The following is a 19,854-nucleotide window of genomic DNA, read 5'->3' on the forward strand; positions in this document are numbered from 1 at the left end:
CCGAGATAACTGGAATCAAATCTGAGAAAAAGTCAACATTTCTTTGGTGGCTGAATCTCTACAATATAAAACTCAGGAGGTGTCAGCAGCCAAGATTTCTGAAACACAGAAAACGTCAAGTTGTAGAAGGAAAACTGGAACAAGTACGAAAAGAATATCTGAGGCTGAGGCACAGAGAATGCTGATGGCATCTGAGTCCCTGTATTCCTGCTTCTCTTACAGATGGATTGCTGATATTTCCATTAATTAACCAGTGTCTTTTCCATAAATACTCCTTTTAATGTTGTAGTTTTTCCTCGTTTTTTTGTGTGTGTGTGTGTTTTTATGTTTTCATTTCTGCTTATGCTGAATTTCTCTCATCTGCAACTAAAGAAGAACCAATATAATTGGCAATCTGGCTCACAGGCCCAGCCGCTCCGCGGCATGTGGGATCCTCCCGGACCGGGGCACGAACCCGTGTCCCCTGCATTGGCAGGCGGACTCTCAACCACTGCGCCACCAGGGAAGCCCCTGGTTTAGTGATTTTAGATCGTTAGTCTCAGTAGTGATTGGTCATCCTTCTAGTCAGTCAAGTTCCAAATCTCTGATTACTGGCCTTGGCCAGGATCCTGACTCTGATTCCCATTTGCTGCCTTGCTTGATGGTTTGCATTTATACTCTGTGCTCTTTACTGGCTATATTTAAACTTGTTTAGGGATTTAGAAGCTATAAAGATAGAATATTTGACATAATTTTTGTTTGAACCATAATTTTAAATGAGCTTAAAAATCTCAGCTTACGATAGGGTAAAAAGTTGGAGAAAAAATAATTACTTTTGAATATTATAACAGTTTATGAAGTACTGCCCATTGTCAGATCTTTTTTAAAAAAATCTTCTTTGTGAAAAGAATGTGGATTTTAACATTTAGATTAGAATAAAATAAAGCAGCTGAATTATAGATAAAGCCAGTGAGAGTAAACAAATAAATATAGTGTTCATAATTACTGGAAGAATATCAGTATATTTGCACTGTTTACTGCAAAGGATGTGTGAATGAACCATGGCTACTGAAATGATTTAAGGTAAAGTTGCTTAATATTTTTATGAGAATATGAAAAAACAGGAAAGTAGCACATTAATTCATAGCCTTATCAAAGCCATTAAAATAACACGGATACAAACAAACAGCATCTTACAAAGATAAAATCTATAAATACATACAACTTATTAGGTTTTAGAAGAGCAGATGGTACTTTCTGTCACTGACTTTAAGGCTTTAAATTTTGTAGGTGCTGGCTATGAGTCTCTAAGTTGTCTAAATGCTGACCTTTGATATTGTTTGTGGATTTGGGCAATGGGTGGCTGATTTACATGCCTAATTCCATTAAAAATATTTTTCTTCAAATAAAAACACTGGATAAACTAGGAGAAGATCTTTGTAATGCATATTAATAACAAAGGACTATATCTAGAACTGTTGATTAAAAAAAAAAAAAAGCACAACCCAGCATGTATTTCCCCATCTTTATACTCTAGAGATACTCTAGTATAATTCACAATGAAAAGTATAACGGAATCTTATAGAAGACTTAGTTACAATAGGGCAAATATTTGAAAAAAAACGGAAATGGTCATCAACAGGAAACTGAACAGAATTCTGTACAGCAGTGAAAAAGAATGAAATACAGCTATATGTAACAACAGATAAATCTCAGAAACGTACTAAACAAAAAAGTTGTAGAATGATTTGTAGGGTATAATATCATTCATATAAAGATGTAAAACTCTAAACCAGTATTGTAGAGTATACTGTTTTGAAATACATATGTAATAAAAATAAACTGAAACCATGGGGATTATATATTTGATGGTTGTAATTTCTGGTGAGGGAAGAAGGGAACTGTGACCACTGAGGAATACACTGTAATCTGAATGTTACTGTTAACCACTTACTTCTTAGGCTGCATTGTAAGATGCAAAGTTTTTTTTAATATTGCTATGCAATATTTCACAATAAGAATATTTAAAACAAACAATTACAAATAAAATCATGAGAGGAAATGGCTAATATGAGAAGGTTTTCTGTCTAGAAAGATAGGTAGCTCAGAAATTTTGTGTTTTAAACAAAATTTGAGGAATATAGTGATTTGCCAAGATGCCAGCCTACGAGTGGTGAAACAAAAGGAATTCTACATGTCATATGCTATTCAGGTTTGGAAACAAGCAAAAATTCTAAATGAAAACTGAAACAAAGCCAATGCCAAAAAGCATGACTAGAAGGAGGGGAAGGTGACAGTCCCAAACCAAATCTGTAGGATTATAAGCTGATTGCTGATTTTTTTTCATTCACACATCCTTTCATTTTCAACAAGACCTTTTGGAACCCCTCCAATGTGCCAGGCATTGTGATAGATCTGTGCTGTCCAACATAGTATCCACTAGCCATATATGGTGATTTAAATTGAAATTAATTAAAATGAAATACAATTAAAAATCTATTCAGCAGTTACATTAGCCACATTTCAAGTGAATAGTGATTCTAAGTGATCATGTGGCTTAGTATAATGCTTACCATTTTGGACAGCACAGATTTGGAACACTTTTGTCATTGTAAAAAGTTCTATTTAATGGTACTATTATAGATGCTAGGACGACAGCAATGAAAAACCCAGACTCTGAATTTTAATGGAAAAAAGAGGAAATAAAGGAAACAATTATAAACTTGTAATATATGTTAATAATGAGTCATTAGAAGAAAATATAGTAGAGTAAGTGGATAGAGAGTGAAGGGGATGATCTGATGCAGGGATTTTCATAAGGAATCATAGCAATGGAAGGAAAGGCATTTCCATTTATTGGGAGGGAACTGAAAAGAAAAAAATGTGTGGCTTCATAAATGCCAACAGAAACAACTGTTTTAAGAAAAGAGCACAAGAATTTTACAATTGTAATCAGAAGCAATAAATCAGGAAGGAGAATGTTATGAGCTCCCTGGCACAAGTAGAGGGATAAGACAAACCAGTAGAGGGATACCCTACATTGTCAGAACAGGAGGAGGCCATGAAGGGCACAGATTTGTTTGGTGATATTAAATTAGAATATAAGTCTGATTCCTTCTAATTCCTCTCTGAAGCAGGGGGGGATATTTTTCAAAAGAAACAAATTGGAAATAGACAGTTTAAGAAGATGTAAGGTTTGAAACAACTGATGTCTAAACTTTTTCATCCTAAAATTAACTCTCCCTTACCTACCCTTCTTATGACTCTATTCCTCCTCATGACCCAATTTCTAGAACCAAATTATTCATTGTTTTCCAACTGAGTGGAACCATTCGAGCTTTAATAACCTAGCCCAATTCAAAAATCATATCTGTAATTCTTTCATCCCCTCTTCCAGTAGCCTATCTAATAATGTAGCTCATGTCCCGTCTTCTCAGGAATCTGTGTTTTTTGGTAGTAGTGCACTGATAAATATTTAATAACCACATCTCAAGACAAAAACAAAAACGGAAATAAGACCTGATTTGTGGCATTTGCTGATTTTCATGGTATAAATCTACTCACCATGGTTGATTTCAAACTACCACGTGGTCTCAACTGACTTGCAAAATTAATGAAAATTTAACAATCAGCTTTCTGGCAAGAACTGTGAAGGGCAAGTTAACAAGCTAGTCGGCCGTGGTGAAAACAGCCTGAGGGTTTCTGGCAGCAGGGATCAGGCCCAGGCTGATAGGATGCTTCTGGATGAATGTCAGCTGGAATGCTCTAGACCTTTTTGTTGTTATTTTCTGCTCTTGCATTAGGGCTGGTTCTAGAGTTAATTATTCACAATTACTCTTTCTGGGCCATTCTTAGCTCATTCCTGCTTTAGGACTTTTGCATCTCAGCTCTTCCTGGATGACTCCTCCCTAAGATCTTTTGGCACATTCTCTCAGTTCATTATACTCAGCCGTCGTTTCTCAAAGAGGACTTCTCCCTGATACCCTCTTTAAAATGGACTCCCTCCCACCTCCACGCTGTCTCCTCCAATCACTGCTCTGCTTTGTCCCACATGTTATGGTATGTTTATATTCATAATCATTGTCTAAAAATTTTTCTAAGTTCCATTGTGACATGTTCTTCTATATAGTTTATTTATAGTTTATTTCTTAATTTCCACAAGCATGAGGATTTTCTAGATATCATTTTTTTCTTTTCTTTTATAGCTTTATATATTGTAAGCTTTTTATTTAAAGATAATTATAGATTCACAGGAAGTTGCAAAGAAATATACAAGGGGGTTTTCTGTCTGCTTCACCCACCATCCCTCAATGTTAGCGTCATAAGTTACTATAGTACAATATCAAACCACAAACCATAGAGCTTATTCAGATTTCACCAGTAATACATGCACTTATTTGTGTGTGTATATATAGCTCTATGAAATTTTATTACACGTATAGCTCTGTGTAAGAACCACCCTGATCAAGATACTTAACTGTACATCATCATAACACTCCCTGATGTCACCCCTTTCCCACCTCTAGCCCTAGACAACCAATGATTTGGTCTCCATCTCTATAATTACGTTATTTCATGAATAAAATGGAATATGCAATACAAATCTTTTTGAGATTGGCTTTTTTTCACTCAGCATAATTAATATGGGGTTCATCCAAGTTGTTGAGTGTATAGAGACTCTGTTCCCTTTTACTGTGGGGTAGTATTCCACACTACAGATGTATACAGTTTGTTTCACTATGTACCACAGAAGGTCATCTGGGTAGTGTGCAGGTTTTGGGTAGTATGAACAAAGCTCCTAAGAATATTCTTGCATAAGTTTCTGAGTGAAAATAAGTTTTCCTTTTTCTGGGATATATGTTTAAGAATGCAACTGCAGGGTCATATTGACAAGTCATTTTTAGTTTTAAAAGGAACTGCTAAACTATTTTCCATAGTAGCTATATCATCTCACACTCTAACCAGCAGTGTATGAGTGACCCAGTTTCTCCACATCCTTGCCAGCATTTGGTGTTGCAACTATTTTTTTGTTTGTTTCAGCCGTTCTGATAGGTGTATAGATATCTCACTGAGGTTTTAATTTCTACTTCTTATTGCTGAGAATAGGTTGTGGGTTCTAGCTCCCCACTGGATCTTCACTGACACCTCCTTCACCGGGAGAGGTAGGAGTGCCTAGTCATTGCTTCAGACATGGATGCCACTGACACCACAGAGAGGGTGTGGCTTCATTACTGCTGGACTGCAGTACAAGTTGTGACTCACTATTAAGCTTGCTCTGAGGCCACCCCAATGGGGAAGACAAGAGGTACTCACTAGTGCTGTTGGGAGGTGTGGAAGTCCAGTCTCCCCACACAGTATCCACTGACGCTGAGATGGGGGAGCATTGCCTCCAACCAGTGGGGATGGAAGTCCTGGATTCCTACAGGACATCAGAGTCTTCTGACATTACCCCAGCAGGAAATTGGGGGTGCCTCGTTTCCACCTAGCAAGAGTGGAAATCATCTAGGCTCCTCACTCTGCCTTTGTGGGGTCAGTTTTTTCTGTGGTGTTTGGCTGGAGTGGAGAGGTTATTATCCAAATTTATTCTCTCTTGCTAAGCTGCCCCTTTCCTGATCCCTTGGCTAGAGAGAGCAGGCTTTTGTCAGAGCGTTATTTGGTCTGCATGCATTGGCATATCTGGATTTCTGGTTTCTTTAGCTTCAGGTATGGGATGTATCAGACAAAAAGAAAATCTTGGAAACTCACCACCTCATTGTTCCTCTGATCGCAAGGTGCCTAGCCAGTCTGCCTTCTTCTCTCCACCTTTCAAAGTCTTATGATTGTTTTATATATAATATCCAGGGTTTTTTCTTGTATGTAGAGGAAGGAATGGGGATAACTACATTCACTCCATCTTCCTGAAAGTGGAGGTTGAGCACACTGAATTTTATGCTTGCTTCTGTATTTTCTGTATTGTTATATTCAAGATAGTTTTTTTCCTGAACTTTTTCACTAATTCTTTCTTCAGTCTTGTCATACCTGCTTTTAAATTGAACCAGTGAGTTTAGAATTGCAGTTACATAGCAGTTTGCAGTTCATGGATTTCTAACTAGCTTCTTTTCAAATCTGCAATATCAATTTACATAATTTTTAGTTCTGAAATTTAAAATGTTGATGTTATATTTATAAACACGTTAAGCATAGTTGTTAGGTGGTTTATATCTGGTAATTTCACACTCTGCAGTAACTTTGGATCAGTTTCTGCTATCTTTCCTTTTCTGTTGACTTGTGTTATCTAGTCCTTTTGTGTGCTGGGTTCCCTTTGAGTTGTGCTGGGTAAGAATCACCTTAATTCACTTTCGTCACGTGAGATTTTGAGGCCATTACTGCAATCAAATTACATTGGTAATTCTCTCTACCTCTGTATATATTTGACTTGGTGCATAATAAAACATATTTTAAAAAAAGGAACTGAGGGAATGTAAAGAAGAGATGACAGCAAGGTTTAACTTTATCATATGAAACAATGTAGGTTCTAGAATTCCCAAAGGGCTTTGAGCCCACAGCTTCAATGATGAATACTAAATTATCTAGTACTCAGGCCCAGTGTCTGTTTAAGCTAACAGCAGAGCAGGGGATCAAAGATGCCTCTTTAATGAGAATTTTTATATTTTGTTTTCCTAAATAGGTTCATAGAAGTCATCACAGGAAAAAGAGTATATTGTTGGTTTCCTTACATTTTAACATAATTTAGTATTGATTTTTACATATATAACTTGCATACTATTAGAAACCTATCCTGACGTTACCAGTTCTTGAGTTGACAATTTTTAGTGTAATTAAAACTAATTTTGCTTCATGATAGTTAAATGTTTTTCTTTTTAATTAGGTTTCAAAGGACTGTAAATAATCATGCCTGAAAATAAGATAATTTCCTATTCTTCCACTGGAGGAGAGCAAACAAAGAAAGGTAAGTTTATCCTTAAGTGATTTTCTTTGAAACTAGGTCAAAGATAAATGTGACTCAGGTCACTCACAGAAGACAGTTGTAAGGACAGTAGTGTTCTCCAGGACCAGGGGTCACAAAACCAAAATTTACTGGGATCAGGAAGGTGAGGTAAGCAAAAGGAGTAAATCAGTTTAAGGAAAACCTACTGTATTGGATTATAATCAATTTCTTATATAATTACTACTGAACTACAGTATAAGCACTACCATAGGTAGGTAGTACAATGGTCTGCTGGAGTCAGCTCTTACTAGCTCATGTGAGCCAATTGTATACATCTCTTCTCAATTCCACTCCATTGACTGGTTGAAATTGGTGGTATGGTGACAGGTGGTTATTAAAATTTTACCAGCACACCACTGAAGAGAAACATACAAAATGAAAAATGAAAAAAAATACTTGTATAATTCTATTTTAAAAATTGTATTAGATTTTACCACATTACTTTGCAACTTGGGCCCCTTTTGCATCTTTTATTCTGCATCATGTTAGCAATATCATGTCTTTGCCTGATACAGAACAGAGGTCAGTAAATTATAGCCCATGGGCCAAATCTGGTCAGCAGCCCTTTTTGTACAGCCCAAAAGCTAAGAATAGTTTTTACATTTGTAAAGGGTTGTAAAAAGAAACGAAAGAAACAAAACAAAGACGAATATGCAACAGAGACAGCATGTGACTCACTAAACCAAAAATTTTTACTACCTGGAACATTATTAAAAAAAGTCTACCAATCCTTGGTATAGAATTTTGTCTCAAATACTTAACTGGGAACAATAGTCTTCATATGAGTTATCCATTGCTGCCCTAAGGCCATGTAACAACCAACCACAAAAAATGCAGGTACATAGAGCATCATAAACATTCATTTTAGCTCACTTGTACTGGGTGGTTCTCAAGTGGGCCCAGGAAGGCTCACTCACACAACTGCAGTAAGCCACAGGCCAGCTAAGCATCATTACAGATTTTGCTCATTTGAGCTGGGCCTTCACAGGCCTAGGGTGTTGGCTGGCCACACTGACTCAGCCCTGCACCATGTTGTCTCTCATACTCTTACAGCAGCCTGACCTCGTGGTGTACGAGGGGGAACAGAAGGTCACAAGGCCAAGGCTCAGAACTGGCACCCTATCATTTCTGCTATATTTTATCAGCCAAAGCAAGTCATAGGCCCAGCCTAGAGTCAAAAGGCAAGGGATTAGACTCCACCTCTTAGTGGTAGATGCTGCAAAGTCACATTGCAGAAGAAGGTGAACACTGGAAGGAGAAAATTAGTGGGGCTATTACTGCAATCAAAGCACTACAGTCTCATTTGGGCTATAAAAGAAAGCAGTCATTTAGTATTCCAAACATAGTTGAGGATATCACACAATGGATTTCATGTAGGATTACGAATCTTGCGTAGGATTTTTAGTGGCTTAGCACCACAGGTACTTTCAGAATATTTCAGTAAGTTTGTTTTTTAGCTCTTTATTCATTCTATCAATATTATTTGACAAAATTGATGTTATTTCATTTTCACAGATTTTGTGTAGTGATGTTTAAGCAAAAACTTCTCATGTCTGGAAAATGACTTCAACCTCAGATTAGGAAAATGCACTAGGTTTCTCACATAAAACAATTTTCCCAAAGATACAATTTGGAAAGAGATAGGATAATCAAATTATACTTGTGCCTATCTCATGTTTAAATATTTGAAAAGAACTATTGAAAATTTTTGGATTAATTATAATGTTAATTAAAAACTAATAGTTTGTTCCAAGACTTCAGAGAGCTGAGCTGGTGATTTCCCTCTGAATAACCTGACAAAGACTCTTTATTTTGTACTGGAACATAAAATGACCAGTCCATACTGGATTGCAAGCAAAAGCTCTTGTGTGTGGTACATTAGGAGAAAGTTAATCATGTTAAACACGACAGGACACCTACTTTCCGTCTATGCAATGGAGAAATATACAGTCAGATAAAACCACACATCACATTATACAGTGGAATCTAAGGGTTCTTTGATATAGGTTATTCCTGCAAATGCATACAAAATGGAAATACATCTGGCTGGCTAACTGTGTGGAAAATAATATGGTTAATAAATTGTCTTTTGAAATGTACTTAGTAAGTTCAGGATATTTGTATTTAAATGACATTAGGACCAATATTTGGAACGCTGGCATAAACAGTGATTATCAGTTAAAATTAATTTCTATCTCTTTGGCATCATACCATCATTAAGCTCCCTATCCTCTTTGTAACACAACAACAAATACTATAAAGAACATTCAGCTTATCAAGCAAAGCATTGAGATGTCCATGTTCAAACTACAGAAACTTAGCAGTCTTAGCAAATTTTAAACTTTTAAGCCCAAAGCAATCTTTGCTGGATGATGTATTGAACCTAATTACGTACCAACCTTTGAAAAGGTTTGTCATTAACATCACAAGAAGACAACCTCAGATCTTATTTATTAACTTCTACCAGATGATATTCAACATAATAATACTCTTCTTCACGTCAAAAATAAATCATTTCCTTATATTGTGTAAATCACCCTGCAACTACTGTGGTTATATCAAAATTCTTATTATACTATAAATAAGCTTAGCAAACTGGATGATTATTCTGTGCTCTCAGTTGAAATAAAAAATAAAACAAATTATTAAACTTTCCAATTGTTCTGTAGAGTCACAGCCATATCTTAAACATGCTGACCAACAGTATTTTCACATGACTCCTATTTACAAACAGTTAGCTCTGGGATACTAATTTCTATTACAATTAAAAGTACATTTTTACAAACTTACCGCCTGTAATATTTGGATACTCAGGCAACATATTCACTAAAGTGCATTTCATGGCAGCATCACTTATTTACTTGTATTAAGATACTGATAATGCCTTAATTTTTCTATGTATTGTTTTTCATAATGCATCCTTTCCATGTAAAAGGCAGAGACTGTATAATATTGTTTTTTTAGAGAATAGCACCTTTCTATGTTGAAATAGGAAATATTTCATACATGTAAAAATATCTGTAAGGTATATGTAAAGAACAAACACTGATAAAATCGAGTGTCTGTGCACTCATAATGCACATTAAGAAACAGTACAGTGTTCTCTCATCTCTTCCAAATCACATTTAGTTTTATATATTATATGTAAATATGCTAATATACCTTTATTATAGTTTTACATATTTAATCTCATAATTTTAACTGTCATTAATTCACTAATATTAGACAATCTGAAAATGAATTAATATTTTTACTTTCTTCTATTGTTTAGTCTAGATCCTTTAGTACTCTGTTAAATGTAGGCAATAAAAATGTGCTCACTTATCTCCCTGTTCCTGATTTTTAAGATGAGACTTTTAATGTTTCACCACTAAATATGATTTTTTTAGTATTTTTATAGTTTACTATAAACTGTGAACATGTATTGAATTTTATTTATTTCATTTGGTTAAACTTTACATGTATTGATACAATATTGTTAATAATGTTTTATTTTTATATCCTCTGTATGCAATATTTCTGCTTTACATTCATAAGTTGTATTTGTTTCTTCTGTTTCTTCTCTTTTGTCTTGATCAATTTTGCCAGATGTATTCATTGGTGCTATATTTTTCAAAGTGGTAGTTTCTCACCTTTTAAATAATCTCTAGGGTTGTTTTCTTGTTGTTGTTGGTTTGCTTTCTGTTAATTTCAGATATTATTGCCCCCTTATCTTCCTTCTACTTTCTTTGGGTTTGTTTTCCCATATATTCTTAATTTGGATGCTTAAATCACTAATTTTCAGCCTTTTTTCTTTTCTAATATAAATTTCTTAAAGTTACAAATTTCCCTTCACATATCATAGAGATAATAAAAAGGACTGGATGTCAAATCAGACTCACATGAAAATTGACTCATCATGCAGAGATTCACTCAGCATGTGTAGCTTTATTCAGTGCTGGTATCAATAATACTGTATTTAACTTTAAAAACTTGAATTATATTTCATACACTACCATAAAAATTCACCTCTTTCAATTGGGTATTTTCAGTATAATCACAAGGTTGTGCAACCATCACCATTATCTAATTCCAGTACACTTTCATAACCCCAAAAAGCAGCCCTATACCATTAGCTGCCACCCCCCCACCCCAGCCCCTGGCAACCACAAAGCTACTTGCCTTTCGGTAACATCGTGGGCCTGGTGGGTGTCGACCAGTTCCTGGTGAAGACAGGCACCATAACGACCTTTGAGCATGCCCACTACACGCACGTGATGAAGTTCAGTGTAAGCCTGGTCTTCAGGCTCGCTGTGGAAGCCAAGAACCCGGCTAACCTGCCCAAACTGGTCAGGTGGAGGGGCTGAAGCCGCAGGCCAAGCCGGATCCCAGGGAGCAGTGCATCATCAAGCAGTCGGGGAGCACATCACTGCAGGTGCCGTTGAGCTGCACCTGGTGATCTGCCTGAAGGACCACACTTGCATCCCCTATCAAGAAATCCAACCATGTCATCTGGTACCGTGAGACCGTCTCCGAAAAGTCGAATGTGCTTTGCCTGTCCAAGACCTGCAACAAGTGCACTCCGTTGCACATGGAAGCGCGGCCCTTCCCCAATGACCTGGCGGTGGACAGCAGGAGCGCGGTGTCCACCCACCAGGAGGTCAAGTATTGGCCTGGCCAACTACCTGGAAGAGAAGTACGAGTGGGATGTGGCCTAGGCCCGCAAGATCTCGTGCGCCGGCACCAGCCCCGATATCCCCACCGACATCACCAGGGGTGTGCAGTCCCTCAACGAGATCAAGTACAGCGTCGTGGCCGGCCTCCAGTGGGGGCGCTGTGCCAAGAGAACACGCGGGGCGTGCGCTTCGAGGTCCTAGATGCGACGCCGCCCGGGATGCCACTCAGATCGCCCCCACCGTCCGCCCGGCGCCGCCTCCACGCCGCAGGCTGACAGCCAGCGCGGGTTCCTGGAGCCCAGTACCTTGCAGAGAGCCGGGGTCAGGAAGAAGTGCTTGGTGGCGTCCTGTACAGAAGCGGGGCCGCGTCTTCGAGGAGTCCCGGGTGGCCCGCACCCCCATGTCGTGAAGGCCTACCTGCCCGTCAGCGAGCCCTTTGGCATCACCGCCAACCTGCGGTCCCACACGCGCGGGCGGCCAGGTCTTCCCCCGTGTGTGTGTGTGTGTGTGTGTGTGAGACCACTTTCAGTCCTGCCCAGAGGCCCCTTCGCCAACACCAGCGCCCCAGCCAGGTCGTGGCGGAGACGCGCAAGAGCAGAGGCCTGAAGCAAGGCAGTCCACCTGCACAACTTCCTGAACAACTCACGGAGCAGCATCTGCTCCGTCGTGAGTGACTGCAGCATCGAGCCGCGAATTCTCCTCAAGATACCGCGAGAACGTCCGGACGCAGTGATGCTCCGCCTACGGGATTTTAGGTTCCACTCGGTGCCTCCTCTCAACGCTAACGCCTGATAACCCTTTCTGCTGACATTTATATCAGGACTTCCGAGGTAACAGAATTGCCCTCACAGCAGGGATTTATTTGGCAAGTGGAGGGTGTGGGGAGGGGGGATGGGAGACCGTTTTGGACTTTTCATAGAAATGAATTGATAAAATATTTGGCATTGTGTGTCTGCCTTCTTTTAAACTGGAATTCTGTCGAGATTCTTTTTTTGTGGTGGAGTAATATTCCATTGGATGTATATTCCACATATTGTGTTTGTTTTTTTTTTTTTTTTTGCCGTACGCGGGCCTCTCACCGCTGCGTTTTCTCCCGTCGCGGAGCACAGGCTCCGGACGCGCAGGCCCAGCGGCCATGGCCTACGGGCCCAGCGGCTCCGCGGCAGGCGGGATCCTCCCGGACCGGGGCAGGAACCCGCGTCCTTTGCATCGGCAGGCGGACTCTCAACCACTGCGCCACCAGGGAAGCCCCCCACATATTGTTTTATAAATTCATCAGTAGATGGGTGTTTGGGTTGTTTCCACTTTTGGACTATTATGAATAATGTTGTTATGAATATTCAAGTACAAGTTCTTATGTGGACGTCTATTTTCATTTCTGTTGAGTCTACACTTTGGACTGGAATTGCTAGGTCATTTGGTAACTTGATATTTAACTTTCTAATTGCCAATTTTTTTCCAAAGCAGCTGCAGTGTTTTATGTTCCAAATGGCAATGTATGAGGATTCTAGTTTTTCTACCCCCTTGTCAACACTTATTAAATTTTGTTATTTTTTTAAACTTTATTATAGCCATTTTAGTGGGTGTGAAGTGGCATCTTATTGTGGTTTTGATTTGCATTTCCCTAATCACAAATGATGATCAGGATTTTTAAATATGTTTACTGTCACTTGTATGTGTTCTTTGGAGAAATGTCTCTAAATCTTTTGCCCATTTTTAAATTGGGTTATTAGTCTTTTTCTGTTCTTGAGTCATAATAATTCTTTATATCTTTTAGAAACTAGACCTTTGTTAGATATGTGATTTATGAATGTTTTTGCTCACAGTAGGGGTTGTGTTTTCTCTTTTTTGGGGAGTTTATGTGAGTTTTTAAAAATTGAGCTACAGTTGATGTACAGTGTTTCAGGTGTACAGCAAAGTAATTCAGTTATTTTCACTTTCTTGACAGTGTCCTTTGCAGCACAAAAATTTTTATTTTCATGAAGCCATTTAATTTTTTAAATTGCTTGTTCCTTTGATGTCATATTTACCCCTTCATTTTCTTATAAGAGTTTTATAGTTTTAGCTCTTGCATTTAAGTTTATGATCCATTATGAGTTAATTTTTATATATGGTTTGAGGTAGAAATCAAAATTCATTCTTTTACATTCATATATTCAGTACTATCTGTTGATAAAAAGACTATTCTTTTCTCATTGAATAGTCTTTGCACCCTTATAAAATTCAACTGACCGTAAATATGGGTTTATATCAGGAATCTCACTTCTATTTCATTGATCTACATGTTTGTCCTTATGCCAGTACCACACCATCTTGATTATTTAGATTTGTAATAATTTTTGAAATCAGGAAGTATGATTCCTCCAACTTTGCTCTTCTTTTTCAATATTATTTCAGCTAATCTGGGTCCCTGGCATTTCCATGTTATGTTTAGTTTGAGAATTTCTGAAAAACAGCAACAACAAAAAGCTGCTGGAATTTGATAGAAATTGCATTGAACCTATAGATCAATTTGAAGAGTTTTGGTGTCTTAACAAAATTGTCTTAGAATCCACTAACACAGGATATTTTTCTGTTTATTTAGGTATTTAATTTTTTCAACAGTTTTGTAGATTCTAGTGAAACTTGTTTAACCAAACAAGTCTTGCACTTCTTTTGTTAATTTTATTCCTAAATATTTTATTCTTTTTGATGCCTTTATTAAATTGTATTTTGGCTGCCTTTAATTTTCTTGCCTAATGACTCTGGCTCCAATCTTCAGAGCAGTATTGAATAAAAGTGGCAAAGTGTAGCTATGATTATCTTTTTCCTGATCTTAGGGGAAAAACTTCATTCTTTCCTGTAATATCTGATGTTAGCTGTGGATTTTTCACCTTTGGGAAGGAAGTTTCCTACTGTTCCTATTTTGATGAGTGTTTTTATCATGAATGGGATTGAATTTTGTCAAACACTTTTTCTACATCTATTGAAATGTGTGGTTAGTATTGCATTGATTGACTTTCATACGTTGAAACATTTCTGGAATACATCTCACTTGGACATGATGTATAATTCTATTTATATGCCACTAGATTTGGTTTGGTAGTATTTTTGAGGATCCATGTGCATAAGGAAATATTTTGTGTATAATTTTATTTTCTTATAATATTTTGTCTGATTTTGCTGTCAGGATAATATGGGGCTCATAGAATGAGTTGGCAAGTGTTCTCTCCTCTTCTGTATAATTTTTGGCAAAGTTAAAGAAGCATCAGTGAGGCATTCTTTAAATATTTGGTGATATTCACCAGTGAAGCCATTTGGCCAAGGCCTTTTCTTTGTGGGAGGATTTTTTATTACTGATTTAATTTCTTTACTTGTTATAGTTCTGTTCAGATTTTCTGTTTTTTCTTGAGTCAATTTTGATAGCTAGTAGCTTTCTAAGAATTTGTTCATTTCATCCAGGTTATCTAATTTATTGGTAGAATCTTGTTTATAGTATTCCCTTATAAACCACTCTGTAAGATAGTAATACCCTTCTTTCATTCTTGGTTTTAGTACTTGGAGTACTGTCTTTTGTTTTGTGTTCCCTTGGTTAGTACTCATGGGCGAAATGGCTACTCAGGTCCTTTGCCCATTTTATAATCAGATTATTTGTTTTACTGCTGGTGAATTGTATGAATTCCTTGTGTATTTTGGATATTAACCCCTTATCAGATATATGGTGTGCAAATATTTTCTCCCATTCTATAGGTTGCCTTTTCATTATGTTGATTGTTTCTTTTGCTGTACAGAAGCTTTTTTATTTATTTATATATATATTTTTAACTTTTTATCATTTATTTATTATTGGTTGTGTTGGGTCTTTGTTGCTGTGTGCAGGCTTTCTCTAGTTGCGTTGAACGGGAGCTACTCTTTGTTGCAGTGCACGGGCTTCTCATTGTGGTGGCTTCTTGTTGTGGAGCACGGGCCCTAGGCACGCGGGCCTCAGTAGTTGTGGCACATGGGCTCAGTAGTTTGTCACACGGGCTTAGTTGCTCTGTGGCATGTGAGATCTTCTCAGACCAGGGATCGAACCCATGTCCCCCGCATTGGCAGGTGGATTCTTAAGCACTGCACCACCAGGGAAGTCCCTGTGCAGAAGCTTTTTAGCTTGATGTAGTCCCATTTGTTGATTTTGTTTTAGTTGGTTGCGTTTTTGGTGTCATAGCCAAAAGGTCCTTACAAGAACAATGTCAAGGAGCTTTTTCCCTGTGCTTTCTTTTAGGAATTTTATGATTTCAGGTCTTACTTTTAAGTCTTTAATCCATTTCAAGTTAATTTCTGTGAGTGATGTAAGATAGGACTCCAGTTTCATTCTTTTGTATGTAAATATCCAGTTTTCCCAGCAACATTTATTGAAGAGATTATCCTTTCCTCATTGAGTAGTTTTGGCTCCCTTGTCAAATATTAATTGATTGTATATGCATGGGTTTATTTCTGGATTCTCTGTTTTGTTCCACTGATCTATGTGTCTGTTTTCATGCCAGTACCATATTGTTTTGACTGTTAGAGCTTTGTAACACAGTTTGAAATAAGGAAGTGTGATGCCTCTAGCTGTATTCTTCTTTGTCAAGATTGCTTTGGCTATTAGGAGTCTTTTGATGTTCCAAATGAATTTTAGGATTTAAAAAAAAATTTCTGTGAGAAATGCTATTGGAATTTTGATAAGAATTGAATTGAATGGACATTTTAACAATATTTACTCTTCTCATCCATGAAGAGTAACTCTTTCCATTTGTTTGTGTTCTTCAATCTCTTTCATCAGTATCTTACAGTTTTTGGTATATAGATGTTTCAATTCTGTGGTGAAATTTATTCCTAAGCATTTTGTTCTTTTCATGCTATTGTAAATGAGACTGTTTTGTCTGATGTAAATATATATGAGGTCATAAGATATATATATATGATCAGCTACCTCTGATATCTTTTGGTTTCCATTTGCATGGAATATCTTTTTTCATCCCTTCACTTTGAGCCTCTATGTGCCCTTAAAGCTGAAATGAGTCTCTTGTAATAGGATATATATATATATAGTTGAGTCTTGTTTTTTTTATAATTTGCTCAACTACTCTGTGCCTTTTGATTGGAGAGTTTAATTCATTTATATTCAAAGTGATTATTGATAGGTAAGGATTTCCTAATGGCATCTTGTTGATTGTTTTCTACCTGTTTTGTAGTTCCTTTGTTCATTTCTTCCTCTCGCTATCTTCCTTATCGAATATAGCGGTATACTCTGACTCCCTTCTTTTTTTCTTTTGTGTATCTGTAATACTATAGGTTTTTGCTTTGTGGTTACCTTAAGGCTTAAATGAAACATTTTATAGATATAACAGTCTGTTTGGAGCTGATAGCATCTAAATTTCAATCACATACAAAATCTCTGCCCTTTTATACCCCACCCTCCACATTTTGTGTTTTTGATGTCACAATTTACATCTTTTATATTTGGTATCTATTAATAAATTATTGCAGTTATAGCTATTTTAGTACTTTTGCCCTTTAACTTTTATACTAGGGTTAAGTGATTAATATACCACTGTAGTACTGGAGTATTCTACATTTGAATATATACTTACTTTTACTGATGTGTTTTATATTTTTATGTTTGTGTGTTGCTAATTTGTGTTCTTTTAACTTGAAGAATTCCTTTCAGCATTTCTTGTAAAGAAAGTCAAATGATGATGAACTCCCTCAGCTCTTGTTTGGGAAACTCTTTCTCCTTCAATTCTGAAGGACAACTTTGCCAGCAAAGAAGCTGAGGTCCTCTGCAGAGCAGGCCACTGTAAAGCATGATCACTGCTGCTGCATGACTGATACTGGTAGCCTCTGCCATTCTTCCTTGTGCCAAGCCATCTTTATACTTCTCAGCTTTGCTGATCTCTGCGTGGGATGAAACCAAAGATGGTCCTTTGTGCAGTGCCCCAAAGGGATGGGGAAGCTGGTTGCTCACCCTTTCCTAGTGAGAGGAACTATTTCAGACCAGAGAGTTACCTCTTGGCACTGAGCAGTGTGGACCTAGGGGATGGGATAATGCAGACAAAATGAAACTGTCTTCCTTTCTTTTTTGTGTGGTTATTCTCTGTTGTTGTTGTTCCACTGTGTTGCTGAAGTTTTTTAAGTGGACTCTTGAGCTCTCCCAGAGCTATTTTTGTTTGTGGATAGCTGTCTAATTGTTGAAGTTTGTTGGATGGAGTCTAGGGTCTCCTACCCCACCATTTTGGTGATGTCACTCTGGATGATCTCTCTGCTTTTAACAGCTGCATGCTATTTTGAATACCTTCTTGTGAGAGTTAAGCCAAATGAAAAACACGGAAAACATCTAAAAATATTCTACTGTGGGTTTTGTTTAATATCAATATTTTAGTTGCTTTTTCAAGGACAGCACTTTCACAACATAGTTTTGTACATTATTTTGCTTATTTTAAAAATGAATATTAACTGTTCACTGAAATTTTTGTTTTCTTTTAAAAAGATAATGCCACATCACAAGCTTTGGTTTTATTTGGTGCCCCTAAGGAAGCTGTTGAGATTATTCATGAAAATAAAATGACAAATACTGAAGGTAAGGACTGAATCTAAATTGTATAGTAACCTATATAAGCTATATTTATATTCACTCATTAGTTTGTAATGTCAGTGTTAAATTTTTATTAAGAAATACACTGTAAATATCATTAATAGTTAACAGAGTAATGATATATAAGAATATAATATTTTAATAAATTTTATTAATAGTATATTGTTAATTAAAATTTGGTTCATAAGAATTGTTTACAATTTCAGAAATGTATGAATTTTTGAAATAAACATTTTCTTTATCCTTCATGCCAGGACTGGCAAGTGCTAGAAGCTTTCTAGTTCATTGAGGATATGTTTCTTAGAAGAAAAAGAATAAGGACTAATGTTTTTGGTGTGTGAAATCCAGAATTAAAAATTGTTCATTGAAAATCCATGAAACATTAGCTCAGAAAGTGTTTCTGATATCTTATGTTGTAAGAAGTAGAAAGAGATGATGAAATGTATACATTTTATGTATAGAGTTTCATATTTGTTTCTTCTCAGATCATTCTGGTGGAGAACTCCATATTTATTAAAATATTTAATCTAAATTTTGGTAAATCTCTGCTCTGCAGGTTGTTAGTTTGACAGGATAAAATTGGTATAAGTTACCCTTCTGATTATTTATCTATTTCTGTTCAATAGAAATCTTGAATAGAATTTTAATGTTCTGGCTTAGAGTTTATTGCCCAATGTTAGGTATGGGCCACAGTTAGTTTTAGACAAATATTTTAAAATATCAAATTATTGATTTATTAACCAATTAATTCAAGACACTGGAATATACATGTGCTATTAGGATGCAGAGATATTTAAGAAATGATTCTTATATGGAATGTATAATCTTGCAAGCCAAATAAAATATAATTATACACCAATTAGTACAACACAATAGAAATGGATGGTTGTATAGAGTAACAACAAAGATGACACAAAGTATTTAAAAGGTTTGCAGCCAATTCCAGTTTGTGACCATGGGGTTTCCCCACCACTAAGCCATTCTTGGACACCAGCTGGGTGTCCTACAATTCAGCTCAATTCTAACATCAGCTACCCAGAGATAGTGTCAGATCCCATAGGTTAAGGGCTTAGTCCTACAAGTCTACCCCTTGCCCCACTTCAGATGCCAGTCAAAAGCCCAGTTTGTCACCTGTGCTTCTGACCAACCACTATAGATTGGTGGTTCCAATTACACCCCTCCCTGCCTTGGTTTTGACTAATCTGCTAGAGTGGCTCACAGAACTCAGAGAAACATTTTATTTAGTAGATCACTGGTTTATTATAAAAGGATATAACTCAGCAACAGCAGATGGAAGAGATGCGTAAGGCGAGATATGGAGGAAGGGCACAGAGCTTACATGTCCTCTCGAAGTGTGCTGGTCTCCCCAAATCTTCATGTGTTCACCAGCCTAGAAGCTCTCCGATGATCCCTGTCCTTTTGAGTTTTTATGGAGTCTACGTTACATGGGCAAGATTGATTAAATCATTGGCCATTGGCTATTGATGCACCCTCCAGCCCCTCTCCCCTCCCTAGAGGTCGGGGCGGGACTGAAAGTTCCAACTCTGTAATCACAAGATTGGTTCTCCTGAGTCCCCATCCTTAGGTGGGGTCCGAAAGTCACCTCATTAACATAACAAAGGACACTTTCATTGCTC

At 37.1% G+C, this 19,854-nt stretch overlaps 1 protein-coding gene and 1 pseudogene across 1 annotated transcript in view; both read left to right on the forward strand.

Annotated features, from left to right (window-relative positions):
* Positions 1 to 7,996: 7,996 nt before the first annotated feature.
* LOC101282828 (elongation factor 2-like) lies at positions 7,997 to 12,296 on the forward strand (annotated as a pseudogene).
* Positions 12,297 to 15,211: 2,915 nt separating this feature from the next.
* CCDC178 (coiled-coil domain containing 178) overlaps positions 15,212 to 19,854 on the forward strand; it is a 366,636-nt gene continuing 361,993 nt past the window's right edge. Inside the window, exons 1-2 of the mRNA XM_004273779.2 lie at positions 15,212 to 15,266; positions 18,113 to 18,202. Of these exons, the coding sequence (XP_004273827.1) occupies positions 15,212 to 15,266; positions 18,113 to 18,202 (145 nt within the window). The remainder of the gene's footprint in view (positions 15,267 to 18,112; positions 18,203 to 19,854) is intronic.

This window comes from Orcinus orca, chromosome 15 (assembly GCF_937001465.1).
Source record: "Orcinus orca chromosome 15, mOrcOrc1.1, whole genome shotgun sequence".
Lineage (NCBI taxonomy): Eukaryota > Metazoa > Chordata > Mammalia > Artiodactyla > Delphinidae > Orcinus > Orcinus orca.